Source organism: Tachypleus tridentatus, chromosome 12 (genome assembly GCF_004210375.1).
Source record: "Tachypleus tridentatus isolate NWPU-2018 chromosome 12, ASM421037v1, whole genome shotgun sequence".
NCBI classification, from domain to species: domain Eukaryota; kingdom Metazoa; phylum Arthropoda; class Merostomata; order Xiphosura; family Limulidae; genus Tachypleus; species Tachypleus tridentatus.
In genome coordinates, this window is record NC_134836.1 from 91,577,575 (window position 1) to 91,604,608 (window position 27,034).

A 27,034-nucleotide genomic window follows, 5' to 3' on the forward strand; every position below is an offset into this window, starting at 1 on the left:
TCCACTCTAAAGGATTGGTTATCACTCTTATAACACTCCAGTACTTAACGCGCTTAAAGTAGTTTGTGATATCACAACAATTCGAACCAGGGTAAACAGCTTCGAAACCCAGAGCTCTAGCAGAGAGTCAACCCTCGTTCCAGCAACAAAATGACATGAAAGAAACGGCATGTTTCATATTTCCTCCCAAGAACAAATAATAACTAAGATACAATAAATTTATTTATAGCTAATATTTATTTTCAGTTGAATAAAAAATAGCGAGTATTGTTTTACAAAACACCACATAGCTTACTAACGTATTAATTAATATCACAATTTAAGGTTAATTTAAATCTTAGCTTATGAAAAACAAAACTACTTTCAGAAGATATTAAAATGTGTTAATTAAAAGATAAACCAAACACGTGCACATATGTACACATAAATATATGTCAAACTCAGACACAAATTTTCATATTACAGAATCGTCACAATATAATACTATGAACAACCCACATTGAATTAAGATAATTTAATATGTAGCTTATCTCCTTGACGTTCAGTCACATCAATTTCAGCATACCATTGAATAAAAGTCTGTATTTAGTCCTTATACTTAAATCTCAACCAATCGAAATACAGCTCTATGATATGTAAGCAGGATAGGTTTATCTTTACCATTTCTTATTAATTTTCTGGATGTGAACGTTACATATTTGACCAATGAAATAGAATAAAACATAATCGGTTGTAGTGATTTTCTGTGTTGTAACATCCAGATCCCACCGCTAATTTGAAAGGTGTAATACAAGACATCCAGATTCCATGGTTAACTTGATTTGTGTAATACAAACTGAACGATTTGTAAGAAATTCAATAATGCCAAAGAAGCATTGTATCTTCACTGGTATGCTAACCACTAGACTAATCAATAGAGTATGCTAGAAACTCAGTTTAGATACCTTTTGTGGACAGAGCATTGTGTAGCTTTGTGCTTAACTTAGAAAAAAAGCAACTCAACAACAACTTGGCCATAGCTATCTCAAGAGTAAATGATCTGCTGGGTTTGAAAAGATGTTAATTCAACAGTGTGTTATACAACAGTTATCCATAAAAATAATTATAATCTAACAGTGTGTTATACAACAGTTATCCATTATAATAATTATAATCTAACAGTGTGTTATACAACATTCATCTATTATAATAAAAATGATTAATAATTATAATCAGAAGAATACCACTAACAGTAAAATTTACAGAATAAATAATAATAATAAATAATAAGTAAATAATAATAAATAAATAATAAGTAAATAATAATAAATAAATAATAATAAATAATAAATAAATAATAATAAATAATAAATAAATAACAATAAATAATAAATAAATAATAATAAATAATGCTGCTAAAAATATTTCCAACATTTTCCTTTTTTTTTAAATCTATAAATCTAAAGAACATTATGATGAGTTCTATTGACGCCATCATTCCGAAAGATGGATTTAGTAATGCTACTTACCATGCTAAAGCTTAAGTCCAGTTTTTGCAAATGTTAATAAATGGAGGTTCATAAAAATACGTATTTAATTACTTATGTTGCTACTGTATTTTAACAACCAGTCATGGAATAAGCAAGCTAAGTTTATAAAGATGTTTAAGGTTCTTAAAAATGTTTACTAAAATATAAAGCTATATATTAAAGTACATCTTACCCTTGGAGATGCCTGGCATGACATGGTGGAAAGGATACTCAAGTCGAATACTGAAGGTCGAGGAATCGAACTCTTTCACCGAACACCGTTCTTTCAGTCGAAGAAACGTTACATCGTTATTGTCAGCCCCTCTGTTCGTTGGTAAAGAGTGGTCCAAGAGGTAGCAGTAGGTGGTGTTGAATAACTGTCTTTCCTATGGTCTACCACTTCAAAATTGGGAACGGCTTGCGGAGATAACCCTTGAGTAAAAGATTATTATCAAATAAATTCCCTTCCGAATCATGTCTACAATTCATAAGGTAGAAATAACTATAAATACTTGTTTGTGTTTCAGTTTGGTTTCAAGAATTCGTCTACAGAATTTAAAATAAAGCGATAGAAAATACGATGGTCTTACTAGAAATACGTTACGCATTGCAGAAACAATAAAATTTCCATTATGGTACATGAGAAAATAATAAAACATCTTCCCTGTCATACAAGGTAATAGAGACACTATACGTTGTCTCATCCGATGCTAAAATTGACATTTTTCAAGCTAACATGAAATAACAGGTTAGAAATGAAGATCGGGTTCCAATCGAAATTTATTTATCAAACTCCTAGCAACAGTATTGGAGCATCGACAACTGTACAGAAAGTTAGTAAGAATATAGTGTTATAGTGTCTAACGTTTTTTGTTTGAATGATGATTCAACTGAAAATACCGTTTTTACCGATCCAATTCTTTTAATTTCAAGGCAATTTTTACCGCTGAAGCTTTTGACAAATCCAATAACTGTCGTCGTATCTCCTTATAACACTTAGATGAAATCCCAAATCCGATAACCTGGACTTGAGGATATATCAATGCTTTGCTCGAACTTCCTAAAATCGATCTGATATAATAATATCAACTTCCAAATACTGCATCGGTAGTTAAACCAATATCACACAACTATATATATGATATTTTTATAAACCACACTTACCGTTTTTCTTACATTAATTACATGCACTATAACTTAGGTTGTTTTTTTTAAATTGTTGTTCAAGCCATTAATTATTTTATTCAAAGAAATAGTTGTCATCGCTACTTTTCTGCCAAAAACAAGTTAAGTAGATAACAAATACAATTCTTGTATGTATGTTTATATCACATTTTTCAATCATTTAATGATATGGTTACATTAGAAACCAGAGGTTGCTTTAAGCCTATTTCGTTGACAGTTGGTTTACCATCAAAATACGAATGTTAGGCGTTTTTTTGTTTTGTTTTTACAACTCAAAAACATGTCTTCGACTGCGGATTCCTTGATTGTTAACAGGGGTTCTCCAAGTGAAAAAGGAAAAATCAAATTGTGTTTTATAAGCGTGAAAGATTTTCTTGAGAAGTTGTAGCAGAGGACAATACTATATAATATTTAACAGGTCGACCAATATATTGGCAGCTTATCTTTTCCACTCTAGAGAGAGAGAGAGAGACATAGTTTGAAAAACAGTACATGTCACAGGACCAGGAAATGGAAAAGGAATGACAATATATATATTGAATAGATGCACGAAGAACGAATACCGTTCGACTTAGTAATGTTCAGTATTATTCGTGGATAGTAGAGCAGGTTGTTTGATGTGATGACACCGTTATATGGTACCATTCGGCGAAACCATAGCAAGTTTCCCCTTGGGTAGAATTTCTACTACAATCTATCATTTTCTGTACAGAGTAAAGACGTCTCAGTGGAACTTTGACCAAAATCTGTACAGTCTCTTCCAGTGATTATAGTAGAAGAAACAACCTTGAGTTGAGTAAATGGATGTTTGGCTCATTCAAACAAATAACAAAAACTTGTATCTGTACTGCAAGAAACAAAATAGACGAACACTTTATACATAGAACTGGATCAGTATCCAAGTTACGAGTGTTTGCTTTGTAGTTGGCAGAAAAAAAAAAAAGTAAAATATGAATGATATTCTATCACTGCTAACCAACAAGAGAAATTCCTGGTGTGAACTTTTGTCATCTAGCAGCATCTGATCAAGTTTTGTCAAAGGATATATAAAGGTGTGTGTGTGTGTATGTATGTCTCACGAGGTTTTGTTTTCTCTGGCACTCTAATGTATATTCTACGTCTTTTCGGATCAATTTCTTGGAGATCCTTCAACATCACTGTGCACATGTGAGAATTTCTTTTATTTTACTTCCTACATTTTCATTACCTATAATTGCTTTTCTCTTTTGATTAGTCTCAGTTTTCCGCGTATCTTATTACCGTTATCGTATTTCCTGACAGTGTTTTATATTGCTTAATATAATTCGCCAGTAATTTTTTTTTTATCTAAAGTTTGCTTAGTTTCTGTATAACACTTTTCTCTGGTAGCTCAGTTTGTTTCTGTTTTATCATTGTACATTCAAATATGCTTATCCAGTTAATACTAAGTTACAATTGATACTTATTACTGACTTGTTTATAAATGATATCCTGCTTGGTATATAATTCGTTTTTATGCATCAAATTGGAACTAGCTTATGAAGCACAACTGGGATATATCCCTTTACGAATTTTGTTCCTATAACCTTCAAATAATAGTAGAAACATTTACATTTCTTACAAAAAAAATAAACATATAAGTGAGAACATCTAGTTACTCATACGTCTATTTGCCTCCCGCTAGTACAACGGTAAGTCTATGGATTTACAACGCTAAAATCAGAGGGTTCAATTCCTTTCGGTGGGTTCAGAAGATAGCCCGATATGGCTTTGCTATAAGAAAACATACACACATACGTCTATTCCCTCTTAAAATATCTCATTAGGATATTCGGATATTTGTGTAAAGAAATACTTATTGCTTTAAAAATGTTCAATTTCGAAACTCTAACTTAAATTTGTTTCTCATTTATTTTATGGAAATCTTCCTTTCTTTTATTTTCACAATATTTTTCAATAACAACGACTTTGAACCGTATACGTGTTTATAGCATCTCGCGTTCTACGATCTCCCAGTAACTACGATAATAGGATGCAAGAACATAGCGAGAGATTTATGCTAAACAGTGTTATAGAAATGAACAAATAAGAAAATTTGCGATTATATTTTTTTCAGGTTCGCTCAACCAGAACACATTAGTCGCTTTCTTGTTTCAGCTTACAAAAAACATTAGCATACAAATGGGTGCTTTCGTTACTTTCTAATAAACCTTCCATACTTTGCCATATTTGAGCTGGCGACATCAAAAAACAAAAACAGATTCGCCATCAAATGAATGCGAAACAGACCGAAGAATATGCAACGTTGATTTTTTTTTTGTCTTTTCGTCGTTTTTTTTTATAAATATACGGGTACAGTTCTAATTTCCTCTTATAACCCACTGCTTTTCCATACAAAAATACAACACGTTTTGTTGTTGTTGTTGTTTAAAAAGAGCACTGAGAGATCAAATTACTACCAAGGTTTTTACAATGTTATAATACGTCATTCACCTTGACGATCTAATGCATTGTCTGATACACCGACGATTTTCATGAATACAAATGTCTGTGACAAAGCTCTTTTAGCAACAAAGTGCTTGGAAACGGTGACGCTCTAGCTATAGCTGAGATAAACAAGGATCGTGAAGTTATTTCGCAGTTCCATATCACATCACTGACTTGCTTCTTGTGGTCTAGAATAACTAGCTACTCGGACTAGAAATAACACAGTAAATGTTTCGTGTTTTGGTAGACTATTTATATTGGTTCATCTTCTACAGGAAAAGTGCTTTACGTTTTGTTTCATAGTCATCAGTGATAGTTATGTATATCTGGTACCAAGAAGATAAGCGCACGAAAAAAGAACAGTCCTCGGTGACTCAGCGGTAAGTATGAAGACTTATAACGCTAATAATCGCGTTTCGATACCCGTGATGAGCTAACTGTGTTATGCCCATTGTATAGCTTAATAACAAGAAAACAAAAATAATGTTTACTTTTCCTAACTCTAGATACAGAACAGAAAACATTAACGAATATAGTCTCAAATTTAGGAACATTCTTCTTTGTTTGTTTTAAATTTCGCGCAAAGCTACACAAGGCCTATCTATGCTAGCCGTGTAAGACTAGAGGGAAGGCAGCTAGTCATCAACACCCACCGCCAACTCTTGGGCTACTCTTTTACCAACGAATAATGGGATTGACCGTCACATTATAACACTCCCACGGCTGAAAGGGCGAACATGTTTGGTGTGACGGTAATTCGAACCCGCAGCCCTCTGATTTCGAGTCGAGTGCCTTAACCACCTGCCCATGCAGGACCCATACCTCTTTAATAATTGTATTTTGTCATCTTTGAAGTCAACATAATCAGTTTTGGTAACATTGTCTAAAGTTGTATTATTTAAGTAGATAATCGCAATAAATGAGATTTATAAAACAAAATCACAGTGTAGCGGAACTCTTGCCTATATGATACTGGCAAAGCATTTTAATTACGCAGTGTTTAACCTCCAACTTCGCGAATCTTTTTCTTGTGTGCATGTACATGTGCAATGGGGGTCAAAATTTTCCTGTTTCTCCTTTGTTGCCCGTCACGGAGAACTTTATTTTTTCTCCATTTTAATATTGCAGATATGACGTCATAAATATGTCACAAGAAGATTTAATGCAGTAGCGCCATCTATATAAATATACTAGTACTGTCTGTTGTATGTCCATGTAAATACTTCGCAGGGTGTGGATGGATCTTCACAAAAATTGGTATGGAGGTTTAGTCTGTATGTCTGTGTTTTCTTATAGCAAAGCCACATCGGGCTGAGTCCATTAAGGGATACGAACACCTGATTTTAGCGTTGTAAATCCGTTGGCTTACCACTGTACCAGCAGGGGACATGAAGATTCATTAGGCTCATGGGGAAATACGTACAATTTTCACTTTTGCATTTTGAGGGTTTTTTACCACTATTTTGCCCTTTTTAATGGATCTTCGCCATATTTGGCATGAAGGTTTGTTCGGTTTTACATTATGTTTTTGCTGTTTTTTAGGAGAATTTGGTGTTGTTTTTTAAATCATATATATAAAGAAACAACTTTTCATGTCCTGACATAAACTTTCATTAATTATGAATTTACGTATCTTCCGTCCAGGGTACAGGTATCCTAGCCAGTAAATGTAATTTACTTACTGAGTCATTGGTATTGCAAGTTTAATACATATGACGAAGTTTAAGAGTCACCACCAATATAGTAATTGCTTCTTAACCGTAATTAATTTCTGGTGTAAGATGTGAATTACAGTCATATGATGATCAATCACAATGTAACTGTACAATTAATAGGAATAACGTCTACATGACTATGCCACTTACTTATTCTCAGTTCAAAAGTAAATAGTTTTATGACATAACTCACAAATCAACGGTAATCTGAGGATCCAAAAAATATTCTATTTTCATCCTAGGAAACCATATTCAAGTACGTTGGACATTTTAATTCAATATTGCCAGGCTTAGAAATTATAATCTTTATTTTCAGTGATGGATTAATCACCTATTAGTTTTCCATTAAATAGTTCATTGTAGTATAGCTTTCACCAGTAACATTGTCACCACCTATACTTCTTATGCATAAGTAAAATCTCTGCAGTATTCATTTGTAACAGTACTTATTGCTGTTTGCTTCATTGTATCTTTAATTGCCTTGGTTTTCTCTTCAGTAATGAATTTGTTCATTCATTATTCTTATCAATAATAGGTCAAAATGATATTCATTTTTAGGAACAACATTCATTGAATATTCTATGCTTAACTCATTTCTCTAGATTTACGTTTATCCAAGCATAATTCTAAACAAAATAGAACTAAATTATCTTATGAAATTCCGTCACAGTGTATGTGTAAATTAATTTGGTACTACAATTGAAAAATATATCTTTCAATAAGGTTTAAGTTGCATACATATTCTTAGCCCATTCACTGCCACTTCAAGTAATATTTGGAATATTTTCTGTATGGGCTTTTATTTCTGGTTCTTACCTTATAACACCTATCCTTTAGATAGGTTTAGGATTAGGCCTTAGGTAAGAAGAACTTTGATGTATTAAGTTTCAATAATTTTATCTACCTTCGAACATAATTTTTGAAATAAAAATAATAACTAAATAATTATATCTAAGAATCACTTGAAAATAAATCCATGACAACTTTTTTCTGCGTTCAGTAGCTGGTGAAATGTTAGTTTCTGAAAGATAACATTACACGAAACGGCATTATTAGGCTAATATAAAATCTTACTGCCTAAACATATGAATGAATAAGTATGATAATTACAAAACATAGTAAATTTAGAATAAATCCAATAAGCTTAATAATGATAATAACATTGAGTAATCGACTGAAGTGCTTATTTCAATCACAGAATGTTGAATTGTTTATATCTGTTTTCAAATTACATTTTAATTTCCAGATTGTTAATTTGTATATAAATAACAAATTTTACTACGACATTAATGATTACAAGATTTTATCTAACAAACACCAAAGGATAATCGGACCGTGGGAAATTGCATTTATGTTTATAACAACTCGAATAGGCATTTATTTCATGTCGTTGAATCGAATAAAAACGTTCAGGGGCATTTTGAAACTGTTCTATTGCAAAACACTCATGAGATAACTTCGTAAAATTTTAAATAAAATGGTAAAGTAACAGCCCCTTCGCCACGTGTAAGCGTACATTGGACTCAATTAATGTGTCGAGATTTTATACACTTTTGTAGGATTGATATTTTTGCCAAATAATTTTAGGTTCATCAAAATAATGTTTTTTGTCCGAAGAAGAAGGCAGAATACTTTCCATTTTTGTGTGTTTTAGTTACTTATTTTGTCATTGTTGTTTAGCTTCAAGTCGTCGAAAGTATGGTTGACTTATGCAGCAAAATAATAGTTCGATAGAAGCAAGCTATCTTGTGTACAACACCTGCTTGTTATCTGTGAGTAAAAACTTATTTTTCTGAAGATACGAACTACTTTTCTATTTAAAAGTACTTCTAATATCAAGACATTTAAAACTTTTTTGCATTTGTTTGGATGTGCCTTCCATGTATGTTTGTTTGTTTAGAATTAAGCACAAAGCTACACAATGGGCTATCTGTATGTTCTGCCCACCACGGGTATCAAAACCCGGTTTTTAGTGTGTAAGTCCGCAGACATACCACTGTGCTACTGGGGGTCTACATCTATGGGATAATATTTGTAAGTCAATGAATGGGTTGATACTGTGTCTGCCCATTTACGATTTCTTTTCTCTTTTTTTTTGTTTCTTTCAGTTTGACCACTTAATAAACCGGTAGAATTTGCTTTTGATTTCAAAACCCCATCTTTATGGTTGGTTACTTCTGTAATGACAAACATCCAGCTAATAGGAGCAACCTTTGTATACAGTTAAATATATTTGAGGATTTTTCTTTTCTTATTTTTGTGAACACAGAACTGCAGTAACATTACAATCTTCATCGAAAACAATAATACACGCATATAAGAATGGTATATAAACTGTAACAGGGAAACCATCTATTTTTCCTTTGACATAAAAAGCATGAGAAAGTTAAACAACGTACGAAATAAAGTGAAAAAAACTGATTTGTAAAACATTTTTTTTTTCGTAGGAGAGCTCACTGGTATTTGTATTTCAATCTGAACTAGCGCTAAGACTAAATTAACCTTTAATACTATGGATCTAAAGTAATAGACATCCAACAAAGCATTAAGTTCTTGTTTTTTTTTCTTAAATTCGCACTACGCTTCACGAGGGATATATGTCGCTAATTTAGCAGTGTAAGACTAGAGGGAAAGCAACTAGTTATCATCATCCACCGCCAACTTTTGGGCTCCTTTTTTACTAGCGACTAGTGGGATTGACAGTCACATAAATAACGCCCCACGGCCAAAAGGGTAAACATATTTGGTGTGACTGGGACTCGAACTTGCGACCTTTAAATTGGGAGTCGAATACCCTAACCATTTGGCTATGCCAAGCCTAAGCACCTCCACTACAAGTTTTAATGTTTACCAAGGACGTTAGCTAAGTTATCGCCGGACCCGGAATCCTCTACAGACGCAGTTATTCTCTTTGAAGAAAATCTAAACATCTATTTTTCTATTCTAGTAAATATCTACTTACTGACAAAAAAAAATGTAATTGAGTGTTAATTAACTTTTTTGTTATTTGTCAGACAATAGGCCATGCAATCCAGTTTTCGCTTTCAATAGAATTTCTCAACTTGAAATAATCTTATCGGTAACATATAATACCAAATATCTATTTATAAGCCTCCAGAATGAGTTGTCCTTATAAAGCAGGATGTTCAGAGATATTAAGGTGCATGTGAACGAAACCTATTATTATGAATCGTCTTTAAAATATTCGCATTTTTGTTATCCTAATGATTTACGTTGTGCTTTTCTTTAGGGAAAGTTGGTTTTAACAAATCGGTTCAGTCGAGAGAAACAACGCATGAAACAAGTTTTGGAAAATAACTAGTATAATAAGCCTTCCCTTTTCTCATTTTGCTTCTCTTCTAAAGCACTTCAGGTTTCCGACAGTAAACTAATAAATAGTCGTTTTCCATGGAAAAGAACATCACTATAACAAAGTATATTGAACGGATGCCTCACTGCTTCAATTTATAAAGATCTCACTTCTCTCACAGTTCCTTGCTTGAGCCTAATAAACTCTGTCTTGATCGTGAAAGTTAATATTAAAAAGATTATTCAGGCGATGAAGCAATAATAGTCCAGCTTCTAAATTCTTTGTGAGTTACTAAGTTTTAATATGTCAACTGAAAGATCCTAAATCACCGTTAACTTAATCCATATGCCTAGAAATATATCTCTTATCATTGAAGCTGTGCATTTCGTATAAAACATTATTTTTAATAGATATTTTCAGAAAAGTAGCTAGCAACACTTAGAGTTACTTCCAGGAGTGATGACTCTGCCCAGATCGCGAGTTTCGGGCTCACCTAATTCCTGTTGTCAGTACCTGGTTAGAGCCTCGTACCAACAAAACGATGAAATTCAAACGGCAGTAGGCTGATATCTCGGAGCGTTTTGGTAAGTTACGTCATTGATGGTCAGAGTTTACACACTAGCAGGCAGAAGAATCGTTTTGATCAACGGCTGGCAGTAAATATCTAAGTCAGCGAAAAACTGGGAGTGATGGTGTCACTAAGAAAACGACACGTCCAACGAGTGCGTTAGTGATGGACCAAAATCTCACCAAAGCCGTGGTGCTCAAAATCAGATGGAGCATTCTTCAAATGGAAGAAAAATGGTTCCGCTTCTTGGTGTTTCTGGTCTAAATCCAACGGAAATATTACAGACCAGTAATGAAACTCGCAAACCTACCATACATATTTGTACTTACAATGTGAGAACCTTAAAATACGATGATGATCTTAAAAGATTACTGGAAGAAATTAAAGAAATGAAATGGGACATCCTAGGTCTAAGTGAAAATAAAAGAATTGGAGAAAGCCCAGTAGAAACGAAATACGTGTGAATATATGAGGCGGAGAAGATAGATTAAGATTCACAAGCGAAAGTTGTAGCCTTTGTCATCCATCCAAACATGAAAGACGATATTGGAATCTTTCATACACAATTGAACAAACTGATATCCCTAGATATGAATCTCGGTGGTAAAGAAGCAATGATAGTAATCTAAGTTTATGTCCCGACATCTGACTATGATGATGATGAGATAGAGAAATTCTATGATGATGTTGAAAACGTACTGAGGAAAAGCAAATCGAAGTACAATGTAGTTAAGGGTAATTTCAATGCAAAAATGAAAATTAAAGGAGACAACGAACCGTTTTAGAGTTTAGGAAAATATGGTATAGGTGAAAGAAACAATAGAGACGAAAGACTTATTTAGCTTGCAGAAAAATAATAGTTAGTGACAGGAAACACTTTATTTGGGAAAGAAAACAAGGAGTTATTCGACATTGGAAAGCCCAGACGGAAACATAAAAACCAAATCGAGTTGATAGTGGTGAATAAAAAAAAATGATGGAAAATTGTGAAGTCATAACCAAGACAGACATACGAAGTGATCAAAGGATGGTGAGAACAAAAATTAACATAAATAAAACACTGGCGAGAATTAAAATTATACAAAAGCTACCAAGATCAATGTTAATAATCTAAATGTGAATAAAAAAGATTTTGAGTTAAATCTAAGAAAAGAAGGGGGAGTCTTCGAGTACCCCGCTAGTACAGCGGTATGTTTCCGGATTTACAAGACTAACATCAGGGGTTCGATTCCCCTCGGTGGGCTGAGCAGATACCCTGATGTGGCTTTGCTATAAGAAAAACACACACACTCGAGTTTTTGAGGAAGAGCAAGATCTGGATAAGTTTGGCTAACAATTTAATGAAATTTTAATTAAAGAAACAGAAGGAAAGAAAATACTGAACAAATCTTAAAAGCTGGTTGAGTAGAGGACCTAAGAGTGTCAGTAGAAGGTTGAAAACAAAAAATATGCTCAATAAAAAAAACAGAAAGGAATCACCACAAATGATAGAAATAGTTGAGATATGTACAGATATTTTACAGAGATAAATTGTTAAAGATCAATACATTGTTAAATACATAAATTGTTAAAGATGAAACAGGAACAACAATGAATTTTGAGAGTAAGAAAACAGAATTAAAATAGAGGTACCTAAAATTTTAATATCAAAATTGGAGAATGTATTAACTGAAATGAAGAGTAGGAAAGCTCCAGGAAACAATATAATCACCAGTGATATTTTTAAAACAGGTAGAACTGAAACATTAAGACAAATAACAAAATTGTTTAACAAAATATTGAAGTCAAAGACGATACCAGAGAAATGGAAAGAGGCCAATATTATCATTTTATATAAGAAGGAAGACAAATAAGATGTAAGTAATTGCCATCCCTTAAGTCTATTATTTCACTATTCACAAGAGTACTAGAAAAAACATTGAACAGAATTTTGGACAAACATCAACCAAGAGGACAAGAAGGCTTTAGGTAAAAATTTTTAACAACAGATCATTTACATGAAACTAATCAAATAATAAAAAAATCAGTTAAATATATCTTACTTACTTTTATGTGTGGGATTTATAGGTTATGAAAAAACATTTGATTTTATGGAAACAGCACAATATTAAATGTTTTAGTTACAATAGGCGAAAATCTAACTTACATTGAAATATTAATATTTATATATACAGACGCAACAGCAAAAATACATCTTGATAAGGAGGTATAATTAGTGATAAAGATAGAGAAATGGTGAAACAGGGTGATACAGTATTTAAAACTGTTTACGACAACTCTAAAAGAAGTATTCGGACAAACTGGGTGAGAAAATGAAGGTATGGAAATATATGGCGAGACAGTAATAGATCGAAAGTTTGCAGATGATGTTTATAGATTCAACAAAAAAGATGGAAGCCCTATTAATCAGTTTAAATGCCAGTAGTAAGATAGCAGGATTAAAAGTACATTAGAGAAAAACCAACTATCATTATACAAATACCATCAAAATTGAGAGTGAAAAAAAAATTAGAGAAAGTGTTAGAGTAGATACATTTAGGACAAACCTTCAAAATGTAACACACAACAAGGAATTAAATTATGGTAAAAATAAAGGCAACATCGCAATGTTTTGGAATGTGCAAAGAAGTGCTAGAGAATTAAAATATCCCTTTTACTTTGACGAAAAAGATCATGGATCAGTGTGTACCACCAACCTCAACACATGGTGACCAAAGATGGGCACTAACAGTAGTGATAAGGAAGAAGAAGAAGCTATGGAAAGAAAAATACTTCATATAACACTACAAGACAGATGGAGAATAAGAAAAACAACAAACAGAATAGATTCATTCGAAGAACTAAATGGGAATGAGATGGGCATGTTAGTAAGGTGTTGTGATAATATGTGGACGTTAAGAATAACAAAATGGCAGCCTAGGATAGGTAAAGGATTTAATAGAAGGCAGAAGAATAGATAACGGGACGATATATTGGCCGAAGCAGGAATCAGATGGAGAGAGTGTGCTAAGAATAGAAAATACTGGACTGGTCTTACAAGGATGAATGTAGCTTAGAAAGACAGGAAGCGTTACCTAAGACTGACAAGATATCTGAATATTCTTGGATTACGTCAGAAGCAGATGTTTATAACTTATTTTCCAAAGTAACGCTTATATTCTTCCTTTAGTGTATTCAGATAAATAACTCGCTGGACCGTTTTTTGTTTGTTTTGAATTTCTTGCAAAGCTACACAAGGGTTCTCTGCTCTATCAATCTCTAATTTAGCAGTGTAAGACTAGAAGGAAAGCAGTTATTCCACCACCACCCCAAGCTAACTCTTGGACTACTCTTTTCCCGACGAATAGTGTGATTGACTGTCACTTTATAGTGTCCCCACGGTTGAAGAGGAAAGCATATTTGGTGCGAAGGGGATTCGAAACCTCTACTCTCAGATTGCGAATCCAACGACCTAACCACATGGCCATGCCGGGCAATCCTGGAGAGTTTTACAGCAACGTTTTACATATATGATAAGAATAATTATCACTTGTCTAATAACAGCATAGAAATACAATCTTGAAAACATAAATTCATGCAAATTTCTTAAAAATGAAATAACTGCAAATCAACCCTTCAGGTCTCATTTTATTGGAAAAATGAAATTAGAAAAGAGACAATGCCTAGAGATATAAGCTGTACTAAAGAATAACTGAATAAGGAAACAAGACAATATACCGATTTATTATAATTCAAGAAAGTATCTTGATCCAAAAAATAACCAGTGGTTATAAATCCTGTTCACGTCTACAATAATGTTGACGTTTTGTGTGATATTAACTTGTTTGAATAGGTAAAAGTTGAGTTACTAATGTTCTGTGTGGTATCAACTGGTCTGAATAGGTAAAGTTGAGTTATGTGTTCGATGTGATATTAACTGGTTGGTTTGAATGAGTAAAAGTTGAGTTGCCAAAAAAAATCCTTCCTCTGCTGCGAATAAATATATAAAAGTTGGGTAGAGTAAACAGATGATTTAGACTGAGTTAAATAGAGCATGAACTACACTTTATTTATATAGACGTTAATATTACCTTTTCCCGCAGAATAATAACACCTTTTCATCTGTATGTTCAAAATCTACCGTTTTATTTCTTCCTTTCTAAAAAAAAATTGATGTTAAAAAAAAAGATGCTCAGTTAAAAATTATATTAACTGCTCATAGGTTTCTTTAACAATCAGTAAAAATAACAATAATAAAACTAGCCTTATTTTAATGTAAACTAGATAGTAACATTGATAGCAAACAAGTTTACTTGTAATTCTATCGACGAAAACAAAATACGGTGACGTATCCACAAAAGTTCTGTGGTTTAGAGGACAAGACGTCGGTGATCAATGGAACCTGCCAAAAGCAGATACAGACCAAAAGGATCTTTACCATTCCAAGGAGCAGATGCGTCAAAAGCTACCGGAGCTTCTACTCCAGTAATTAAGTAGTCAAAGCCGTGACAAATTACCTCCAGAGCAGTCTGTGTGGACTGACTTATCACCTTACTTGATATGGATGAACATGATTTTCCTTACTTTAAAGATGGCCATTACTCCGCAGTTTTTCTTCCATATATAACAAGATAAAAAATAACTCGAACGAGATGACGTGTTTTTTTATCTTTATGAAAAATGATCATTTCTTACGTTAGCCTTAAATAGTTTTTTCTGTGTGCCTGTGAAAATTTATATTAAACATAGCTCAAGAAATATTATTATTCTTAGTTTGGAGAATTAGTTTTAATCATGACCAAGAGAAATATTATTCTTTTGCAAACGACCCTGTCTGCCCCACTACTTGGTTATCTAATTCACAGTTATATTACAGATATTTGTAAATTGTTTATTAGCTCAGTAATTATTGGATGTTTTAATTACATAGCTTCGTTTGATTGTTTGTTTGGTGTAAAATTGAAAGCTACGCCACGGATTGTTTGTTCTCTGCCCACCGCTGGTATCGAAACCCACTTTTTTGCATTATATGCCCATAGAGTTACCGTTAAGCCACTGGGAGGAAAATATGTAAGAACAAATATTTTTGTCTCCTTTACAACTATCACAAGAAATCCAAAAACACGGATAAATTTAATCAGAACGCTCGGCATGACCAGGTGGTTAAGGCGTTCGACTCGTAATGTGAGGGTCGCGGGTCCCCGTAGTACCAAGCATGCTCGCCCTTTCATCTGTGGAGGCATCATAATGTGACGATCAATCCAACTGTTCGTTGGTAAAAAAAACGTAGCCCAATAGTTGGCAGTGGGTGGTGATGAATAGCTGCCTTCCCTCTACTCTTACAGTGCTAAATAAGGGACGGCTAGTTTGCGCAAAATAAGAAAAAACAAAACTAATCAGAAAGATAAAACGTTTCTTTAGGCCACACATGTATTGTTTGTTTCCATATTGAATATTTACAGTATTTTACTTAATACTTGAAAATTAGTAATCAAAGTTCAATAAAAAATATTCGTTATTCAAATTCACTACGTGGAGTTTTAAATTCGGTAAATGACGATTCTTCACTCTATGACGAATGATTTTTCTCTGTCTTTAGAGCACACACATAAACATAATAACAGAATTTTGGTCAAATAAATACTTAAACCTAAACTTGCCTTACAACAAAAGAAAATCATCATTCAGATGAAACAGAACTGAGATTCCTTCGCATTTCATACACAAGGCACGATCTTAAGGCTCTACTATAACCAATTAGAAAGAGAAAATTTTAGAAAATGAGCAAGAAAAAGTAAACATCTCTCTATATATTAAACTTAGAATCGCTTCTAAACGTTAACGAAGATAAAGAAATACACAATACATTAGAAAAAGTTGTACACCTTAAAAAATAATTTTTAAAACATGTACTCTGCTTTCCGTTAATGTCGAAGTGTAAAATTATATAGCTTTCTGTTTGTCCACACAGAATTAATACATAATACATGTATCGTTTTTTGAACGTTCGATTTTGCGTTGTATGCCAAAATTGGATATGAAAATCATTACACAGGTGGCTATGGTGTGGATCACCAAAATATTATCCTTAACATTATGTCTCGAATTAGCCACAATAAATCCACAAATCCATACCAGTAAAAAGGTTTGTTTGTCTCTTATTGCAAAGCCACATCGGGCTATATGCTGTGTCCACCGAAAGAAATCGAACCCTGATTTTAGAGTTAAAAATCCGAAGACTTACCGCTGTCCCACCGAGAGACCTGTAAAAAGAAACAAAATAATCGACTAATACGCTCAAATAAAATATATAACAGACGTGGAAAATCTAGAATTTAAGCCAATTTTTCTTTCAATGTGTGTGTGCGTATTTTCTTATAGCAAAGCCACATTAGGCTATCTGCTGTGTCCACCGATTTTCTTTTGGTTAATATATAATTGGCAACTGGTTACCTTTGTTTAAAAAAATCAATAAGACACATAATTTATTTGTATATTTTAACATTTCTTTTTATAAGTAAGTTGACAATATGTTAAGAAACTATTTAAGAAAGTATTGGTTTATTTTCGCCACTATCAGAGTATGAGCGTAGATGGAGAAGGAACGTTGAGTGACAAAGAATGCAAAGAGATAAGCTACCTCAAATGAGTTGATTGCTTATTGCGTACCAAATTTCTTTCGAAATTATGACTTCTGTTCCGTATTAGAAATCAAAATTAAAGGCTCTATAAAACAAGTAATAAGTTCTCAATCTCTATATTACCATTTGGCCAGTAAAGACATTAATATACTTCAAAAACTAATGTATTTAAAAGTAGTACGAATGCTGAAATGCTGGAAGAATAGAGCGATTAATATTGATGACAACACCCAAGGTTTAAAGAACTAAAAACTTAAAGGAGATAAATGGTTCAATGTATCTTTTGTTTCGAATCTATTTGACAAAAGTATTTCCACTGTACTACAAAAACTATCACCCGCAAGGGTGTGATAAAGGACGGTCAATGCCACTATTCGTGAGTACAAAAGTAACCCAAGAGTTGAAGGTGGGTTGTGTTGTCTAGGTGTCTTTCTCCTAGGGACGACGGCCCGGAGAGGAGATAGGCACCACAAGATAAACGTTATCTAAGAGTTATTTATTTCTTATTAGCATCTAAAATGTTCCAACAATCATAAGAGGCCTTTGGTCTCAAATAAAAAAAAGCCACTAAATCATGAAATTGAAACATGCTTATTATGAACACTATAGTATTTAATGTCAGAAGAATTCCATATGATTGGGTTTTTGTTGTTCTAGTGGTTAGAGTATTCAGATTGTTAGCACAGGGTTCAATGATAATTAAAGCAAAAAGATCCGCATTGAGAAGCTTTGTGTGAGAGTGAAGATTAACCCTACCAGTCTGTTAGATAAAATTGGTTTGAATTTCGTAAAAAGCTACACGAGGACAATCTGTGCTAGCCATCCCTAATTTAGCAGTGAAAGACTAGGGGGAAGGCAGCTAGTCATCACCACCCACCGACAACTCTGTTACTCTTTTATGAACGAATAGTGGGATTTTTCGTAACCTTTTAACCCCTCCCCGACGGCTGAAAGGGAAAGTATGTTTGATGGGACAGGGATTCGAATCCGCGACCCTCAGATTGCTGGTCATGCCTGTTACATAAGAGCAACCCAAGAGTTCTTGGCGCGAGCTGTTCGCTAACTGCTTTCTATATCAGTTCAAAATTAGGGACTGTTTTGAGCTTTTTGTGTAGCTTTTAGCCGAAGTTTTGAAAGAAACAAACAAATCTTTATATTTGTTTGAATAGCTTGCTTTCAAATTATGCTTGTATGTTTAGTTTGAAAAATATTCACAGAAGGTATAACGTATATTTAGCTTCAAAACTGGTTATCACGTTAAGGTTTAGCCATTAAATAACACGAATTAAGTAAAAGTTTCAATATTCTAGAAATGTAATGCAGAACAACAAATCATTATTGATGCAGTAGAAAGCTTGTTGTTAAAATTACTCTTAACAACACTGTAACGATACCAGTTAAACAACAACAAAGAAATCAACTGTAATGTTAGCTTCTTTACAGGTTTCGATTCGTTGAAATACTTTGTAATTTATCAGAACCACCTGAAATGCTCAGAATATGTTAGAGCGGATGTTTAAACTATTCTACTAATGGTTACCTCATCTCAATTTAGCGTAGTTTCATCATTAATGACAAGGAAACCCCATTACTTACTGATAGTGCAGCTCGCATTAGCAAACAAGCCGTTATTAAGAAATCCGAACAAAATACAGCCCTGCAGGTGCTCCGCAGTTTTAATCAGCCATGCTAGTGAAGTCTAGGATCACAGCCAAGCGTAGCAATCTGTCGGTAGTAAAAAAAATTGAGCGTAAAGCAGCGAAGGGTTTGTTGTGAAACTGATGGTGCAATTAGGCTCCAGTTTGATAATAACCCGGAAAGGGTGGTAACAGTAATACTACTTAAATCTCCACAGTAAAATTTAATATCGAGAGCGTAATGAAACACTTTAGGGTAAGCTACAGTAATACACTTCTATTCGCGTCCAAATCAACCAAGACAACAAAGTACATCCATGTTTCATTACATCCGTTTTAATAGAATACATTAAAAATAACTATTTAGTCAAAGTACTGGCTGAATATTGTTTCAACTTAGTTATTAATTACTTTGAACTTTGGCTTTGCAGTTCACCATTAGTGACAACTGAAAAGTCGGCTGAGGTATTTCAAAATCTTTGGGAATAGGATTTATATTAATTAGTAGTTCACAAAGAAACACATAATTATAATTTTATCTAAGGATGTTTTTTTGAACAACCAATATAAATTAATTCAAAAAATTACTTTTTTCATACGTTTGAAATAACAATATGTAACTTTTCGGAGTAACAGTATAGTATAAATTATTTGATTGCATGGGCCAGGTGGTTAAGACACTCGACTTGTAATCCGAGGGTCGCTGGTTCGAGTACCCGTCACACCAAACATGCTCGCCTTTTCAGCTTCGGGGGCGTTATAATGTGACGGTCATTCTCACTATTCTTTAGTAAAAGAGTAGCTCGAGAGTTGGTGGTAGGTGGTAATGACTTGCTGCCTTCCCTCTAGTCTTACACTGCTAAATTAGGGACGGCTAGTGCAGATAGCCCTCGTGTAGCTTTGTGTGAAATTTCTAAAACAAACAAACATGAAATATTTCTTTTTATCAATACAATATTACTTTCATGTTTTCAGTTTGACTATTCACTGAAGGCATGTGTTGCATGGTCAAGTGGTTAGGACGCTTGACTAGCAAGTGGGGGGTTTACGGTTCAAATCCTACAACCCCACGTGCTCGACCCTTTAGACATTGCAGAGTTATAATGCGATCAATTAAAACCTTTATTCGATTAAAGTATCCCAAGAGGTTATGGTGGGTGTTGTTAACAAGTTGCCTTATCTCTAATCTGTCAATTCAAGATTAGGAATGGCTTGTGCAGATAGCCTTCGAATAGCTCTACGCGAAATTCAACAAACCTTTCTTGTATATTAAAACATAAGGAATTTGCACGCTAGTCAGGCTTATCATGTGCATATTTTATTGGATCTGTTAATTTTTCTTTTCCACCCAAAATTGTTAATGCAAATAAAGCAATTTTGAGCATTGCACAAGTGAATGACTCAACAAAAGTATACTTTCATACACTGAGTACATTATAGTAAAACAATTTAGAATATGCAAATGAGAATGTCACATAACCACACAGATGATATAAAGTCGCAATAGGTTGGCATGTTTCAAAAATACTTTGACAGTGCTTAGCTATTCGTTTGGTTGTTATGATGTTGCGAAAAATTACACTAGAGCTGTCTGTACTAACTGTTCCTAATTTAGCAGTGAAAAATTAGAGGAAAGGCAGCTAGCCATCACCCACCGCCAAATCGATGGCTACTTTTTTCATCAACGAATGGTTGGATTGATCGTCACGTTATAAAACCTTCCCGGGATTGAGAAGGCAAGCATGTTTGGTGTGAGGGGGATTCAAACCCACGATCCTCAGATTGCGAGCCGAACGCCCCAGTCATCTGGCCATGCTGAGCCATTAGCCTGTTTCAAACAATAATGACCCGACATGGCCAGTGGTTAAGGCACTCGACTCGTAATCTGAGGGTCGCGGGTTTTAATCCTTGTCATACCAAACGTGCTCGCCCTTTCAGCCATGGGGACGTTATAATGTAACGTTCAATCTCACTATTCATTGGTAAAATAGTAGCTCAATAGTAGGCGGTGGATGGTGATGACGAATGTGGGCATGTAGTTATTCGTAAGTAGCGTGATGTTACTGAAAATGGGTAAATTTTTCCAATGCAAAATATTCACATACTTAGATTATAATGACGTATTAGAAAACAAAGGAATATGAATAAACATGGGGTACTAGAACCATTCAGAAAGACATCTCCAACAAGTCGTATCATAGCCGTGAAAAGCATACTGTTACAGATTAGAATCCATGAACATAAAAGTAAGTGTCAATAGTCATCCAAGTATCCCAAACAGTATAACAAAAGCTACGCAAGTCACGTGTACACAGGCTGATTTGACAACATCTTAATTTAACTGTCGTACACATGAAGCAGCCGAAAAATGAAACAAGTGTTCATGCTATCGTATATGAAAACGTATAGGACTACTATCAAGATGCAGGATCGTTAAGTGGAGCACGACTGTGGTTCGACTCCAGAATCGTTTTAATAATATTCGACATGGAGTTAATGCTAACAAATCTGTAGTGTTATATATATACCATGAAATGAGAGTGATTACAGTCTGCGAAACAAAAGGAATGTTTATCATGTATTATTCATCTAGGCATGAATACTCCATCAATGAACTAGATGAATTATTTCCTCTCATCCCAACTGCAAAGTCAATAAAGAAAAAAAAAATCCATTGTATACTTAGTACCAGATGTTCACGTCAATTTCGAATATTTTTCAAAATTATTGCGTGTTTTTAAGCATTTATAGAACAGTAACGTTATATCTGAGTAATATATTAAACAAACAAATAAAATAAGAACAAGAGAACTGAGGAACAACTTCCATTCTACATCAAATTTCATATCCTTTAATAATTATCTTTCCTAGTGACTTTTGGAAAAAAATCTAAGCCTAAGTCCAATTACAAAACGTAAATGATTGATTCCTATATCTGAGCTCTTTCAAAAAAGAAACAACATGTAATCCTTTTACAAGAATTCGTTGTTTCTAAATATTTTATTACGCTCTAGTACACAGCCAATGAAGCTTCGTCGAATAACTAAAAACTAGTTTCACTAAAAAAACAACTATCGGAAGATAAAGTAACGTTAATCCAGTCAAAAAGCTGCATGCTGTACTTTACTGATTTTTCTATTTGTACTTATTTTGTAATTCTATGTGAAATTCCGTACAATAATTTCATATATGAAGTCTTTGAGTTTCTCATAAAGACTAGAAACGAAAAACGAATCATCATAAAATCTCATCCGTATATGAAGTAGAACAGTATCTCATGCCTTTACTTTGTAACTGGGAGATATTATATACATATATTATATATATATATATATATTGTTAACTTGTTGAAAACTTTCATTTTAAAAGATCAACAACAACAAGTGCAAGTGTATTATGTGAAATATCTTGCTTTTTTAAAAAATATATATCACGATTTTCGGTCAGAAAAAACAACACCCGGCGACAAAATGTTTTTAAATGGTTACATACAACACTTTCTGTGAAACGTTTTCAGCTACACCAATGAAAAAGAAGCGAAACCGACTAATGGTTACAGAGAATGAGTTCTGATATTTCAGTTGATGAGCAGTGCCGTTTCTTCAGTTAAGTTTATGTGGTCTTTTCCACAAATTGTCATGTTCTATTTGTTAGAAGCGATTTAAGTAAATCATTATATTTGAACTTAACACACGTCAGCCTCACGAATAAATTATATAACACGGAAAAGCATATGCTTTATATAAAGCACTCAAGATAAAGAAATAATGTTATCTTGCACGAATTGTACGGCAGTTACAGAACGTCTGAAAAATAAAACTCTGACTCTGTAATATCAAAGAAAAGAATTTCAATAAACCGAGAATAACATAAAACACAAAATTTGACCACGAGTGCCTACACCTTTATCAATAGATTGTGGAAAACTTCCAAAGAATGGTAAACTAAGAAATACATTTTGGAAAATTTCTATGCGGCGGTTCTTTATTGGAAGGGCTTATCTACCTCACCAGGATCTCTCTTTTTTATTTCTTATAGATAGTTGACAAGACGTAAGAATCAATTGAAGGAGCAGGTGCTGAAGAAATATTGGAAGCACTTCTCTCAAAATATGGAAAACAATTTTTGGGTCAAAATAATAAAACAAAAAGGACACATAGTTTAAGGTCTGATGTAAAATATGTCTTATTACAAACGTCTGACAAACAAAACCAATACTTGTCAAGAAAAAAAAGATGCAATAACTTCGACTAAAAGATATAACATGACATATTATATTGTGACTACAATGTGATAACAAGATGAGCATAGATTATATTAAAAGTGCCCTAATAGTTAAAACCTTTAATAGCAGCGACTTAAAATATAATAAGCACCAATGCACATTGGACAATTTGAGAGAGAAATAATTCCAATACATTTTTTGATGAATTGTATCTCCACCCTGTATTAGAACATATATGTGTGTGTGTGTGTCAAAACATAAATAAAGTTGAAAATGTTAATTTATTAAAAAATAATAATTTTTTACAAGATTCTAAACATTTATTTCAATAACGATTACCATACCAGAGTAGTTAAATTGTTTACGGTGGTCACTGTTGACTATTTGCCGTCCCTTTAAGTCTATCAGTTCAAAATTAAGGGCGACTTTTGTAGATATCCTGTAGCTAGTTCAAGGCAAATATTCTGAATCAGAGAATAACTGTTCTGGTTTCTAAGTAACTTCACGTTTGCGGATTTACAACGCTAGAACCAAGTTTCGATGCCAGTTGTGAACTGAACACAGATAGCTCATTATGTAGTTTGCGCTTCAGTAAACAAACAAATCTATATAATTTACCCTGTATCCTGTCACATTCGTTTCCCTAGGCTGTAAAACTGCTTAGTAATTAAACTTACGCCGACTTATATACTTCTCTATAATAACTCTTTCGAGATAAACCTTATCACAAAGAGTTTAGGAAGGAAGATGCATCATAATTACGTCATGTATTTTGTAGCACAAGATAGAAGTTAATCAGTGGTCGTGGAAAGAAAAGGGACTTCAATAGCTTTTTCAATACGTTATTTAAAAAGATTATTTGTAAAACATATGCTCTATGTTTACGACAACATAAATAATTATTTAGGGACTACTGTGAAATTACTAAACCCTTGTGCTAAATAGCAGATAATTTACATAAATCACATTAATTTGTTTACAGATATAAAAAATTGTTTATTTTGTTGTTTATCACAAGGCTGCACGATGGACTATGTTTCCTCTGTCTACTGTGGATATCGAAACCAGAATTCAATGCTTAATATTCAAGGCTGGTAATATATATACATATATACTGAAATATTTATTAACCTGTTGATTCCCAAGTATTTCAACTGCTATGGCAACTCCGAACCAAGTTCAAAATACAACTCCAATGCTTCTTCATTTTGTAACTTTTTTCATGACGCCATTTTGGATCGACAGTTAAACAATTTTTAAGTAGGTCAAATGCATGTATGGTGCTGACATCTAGCGTTGAAGTTAGGAATTATCGAGAACGAATTAACTCGTCCGTGGCACTGTGTTACCGATCGGCTTGGACGAGGTCTTGTCTACGGCACTGAACAGGTTAAACAATTTATACTCTGACAATAATGTGTTTCGTGAGACAGGTTGTAGGTACGTTAGATTCAAAGAAATATATGATATTAATCTTTCATCACCTATAACCAGAATTGTACATATGCACGTTCTACTGGATTAATTTCAATTTTTGGTCCTGCTATGTTTCCAAAATTTATTAAATAACATATCATGTTAGTGCTCGCACAGTACAATAGAATAATTTGTACTATGTAAAATTATGACGAGAATGGAAATAGATATAAATTATTTTTGTATTGCAGCTAACCCAATATTCCATCTGTATTCCACTGTAAGAAAATACCTCTTCATTTCAGATAAAGTGGCTGTCGCTATGACAATTGACTGACCTTCGTGACATCCTAAAAGTTTTGTTATTCGATTATAATCGAACATCGTTATTTTTATGAAATAGTATATTTGTTTCTAACATGATAAGTACATCAATATGAATTAGGAGTATAATCCAATATGAAACAACAGTATTTAAGGTTAGTGTAAGGCGGTGCTGATATTCATATCAGAGATGCCAAAATGTGCTGAAATAATGCGATTATTTTGGTCAATAAAGATTACCAAAAATCACTATTATGCTCTTTGGCCTAGTTGAATACACAAAAAGAAAACATACTGTTGCAACATTGTCATGGATAAGTCCATCTATATAGTAGGGTGGTTTGTTTGTTTTTAAATTTTATGCAAAGTTACACGAGGGCTATCTGCGCTAGCCGTCTCTAATTTAGCAGTGTAAGGCGAGAGGGAAGGTAGCTAGTCATCACCACCTACCGTCAACTCTTGGGCTACTTTTAACTAACGAATAATGGGATTGATTGCACATTATAACGCTCACAGGGTTGAATTGGCGAGTATGTTTGGTGGGGCGGGTATTCGAACCCGCGGCCCTCAGATTGCGAGTCGAGCGCCCTAACCACCTGACCATGCCGGACCTATAGCACGGTGGAAAAGTAACACTGTTAAGGGGGTAACAACGCTTAGGCATAAACTTAATATTGTTTTTACCTTTCCAAAGCAATGCAAAAAACATACCTCATAACCTTAACACGAAACGTTTCCATAAGGCCTAAGACATTACACAACCTCCAGCAGCTAGAACTGCTGAAAACTCACGAGCTGAAACAAATGTTGCATGTGATTGTATCTAAATTGTACGTAAATTGTATTACAGAAAAGAGGTGATCTGGAGTCATTGGAGCATGTAATATCTTCCCAGTCATGCACTTTCCATAGTTTGATGTATACTCACCATGAGAACTACACTTCTTTTTATACATACGAGATAAACAGTTTATGAACTCATCAGTGTTTAACGTATCATAGTCTTTGTAATGTCATTCGCATGGCACAGTTGTGGTTAATTGAATTGGCCAATTGAGAAATTATATTATTTCAGATATTTACCAGCCTGTCCTTTTATCTTTTTTTTCTTTGTCTGTCATATCAGACGTATTCAGCTGTGACTGACTAGACCTGTATTTTAATAGTTGATCAAAGAAATAATTTTTGATAAAGATAATCCTGATAAACGCACACCCAAGCGACGACTCTTAAGAAATGAATTAAAACGACAGACCTGGCAACGATGGATACAGAAACAAGAGTGAATTGAGTTAACGAGAGACAGTTGAACACAGAAGTACACGCAGGTAATCACAGCCAAGTACAACAAATATATATGTAAAAACGGCTGGTTTGGGTTGAGAAAATTATTTATGTAGAGGAATGAACAACGTTTGGACCTTCTTCGGTCATCGTGAGGTTCACAGGTTTGTTCGCTTCTCTACATAAACAATTTCCTCAACCCAAACCAGCCGTTTTTAAATATATATTTATCTACAAGTGGGTTTTCTCGTGATCAATGATTATTATTTCAGCCAAGTAGACACTTATGAAAGATGGATCAAGGCTCGCTCAAAATGCCCACAGACTAAAATTGGAAATATTGAATATCTCGTCGGTGTGCCATTTGTAGGTTTATGGACTTTAGCAATGCGAAAATCCAGGGTATGAACCCTAGCGATGAAGGGAGAGCTCAAACAGCCCAATGCGTATTTTTGATAATAATTAAGCACTGCACTTACTGTAGACAGGGGTAGTAACAACTACACTTCCGGTGTTAGTACATGGACTGAAAGGGTCTCCGTCCGTATTAAAACTATTGTAGATTTCTACTACTAGCAGCTATAGTATCTGCATTAGTTGTTATTCTATCATTATGTAACAAATGCCGTATTTCGATTTTACAGCAGTAACTATTAATTTGCAATCCTTATTAAAGAATGTTGGCAATAAAGTTAAATCAAGGTTACCTTTCCTCTCCGGGTTATAATAATATAACCTTTTATTTCAGCCAACGTTTCACCCTCGTGGCTTCATCA

General features: G+C 33.7%; 1 protein-coding gene across 4 annotated transcripts in view; it reads right to left on the reverse strand.

Moving 5' to 3' along the window:
- Nucleotides 1-27,034, reverse strand: part of LOC143233988 (uncharacterized) — an 86,228-nt gene that overhangs the window by 10,708 nt on the left and 48,486 nt on the right. For 2 of the 4 annotated variants that reach the window (XM_076470960.1, XM_076470957.1), the window contains one exon: nt 14,863-16,994. In XM_076470960.1, the coding sequence (XP_076327075.1) occupies nt 16,972-16,994 (23 nt within the window). In that variant the 3' untranslated portion in view covers nt 14,863-16,971. Of the gene's footprint in view, nt 1-1,701; nt 1,941-14,862; nt 16,995-27,034 lie in introns of those variants that run through there. The other 2 variants (XM_076470953.1, XM_076470956.1) reach the window with 2 other exon arrangements.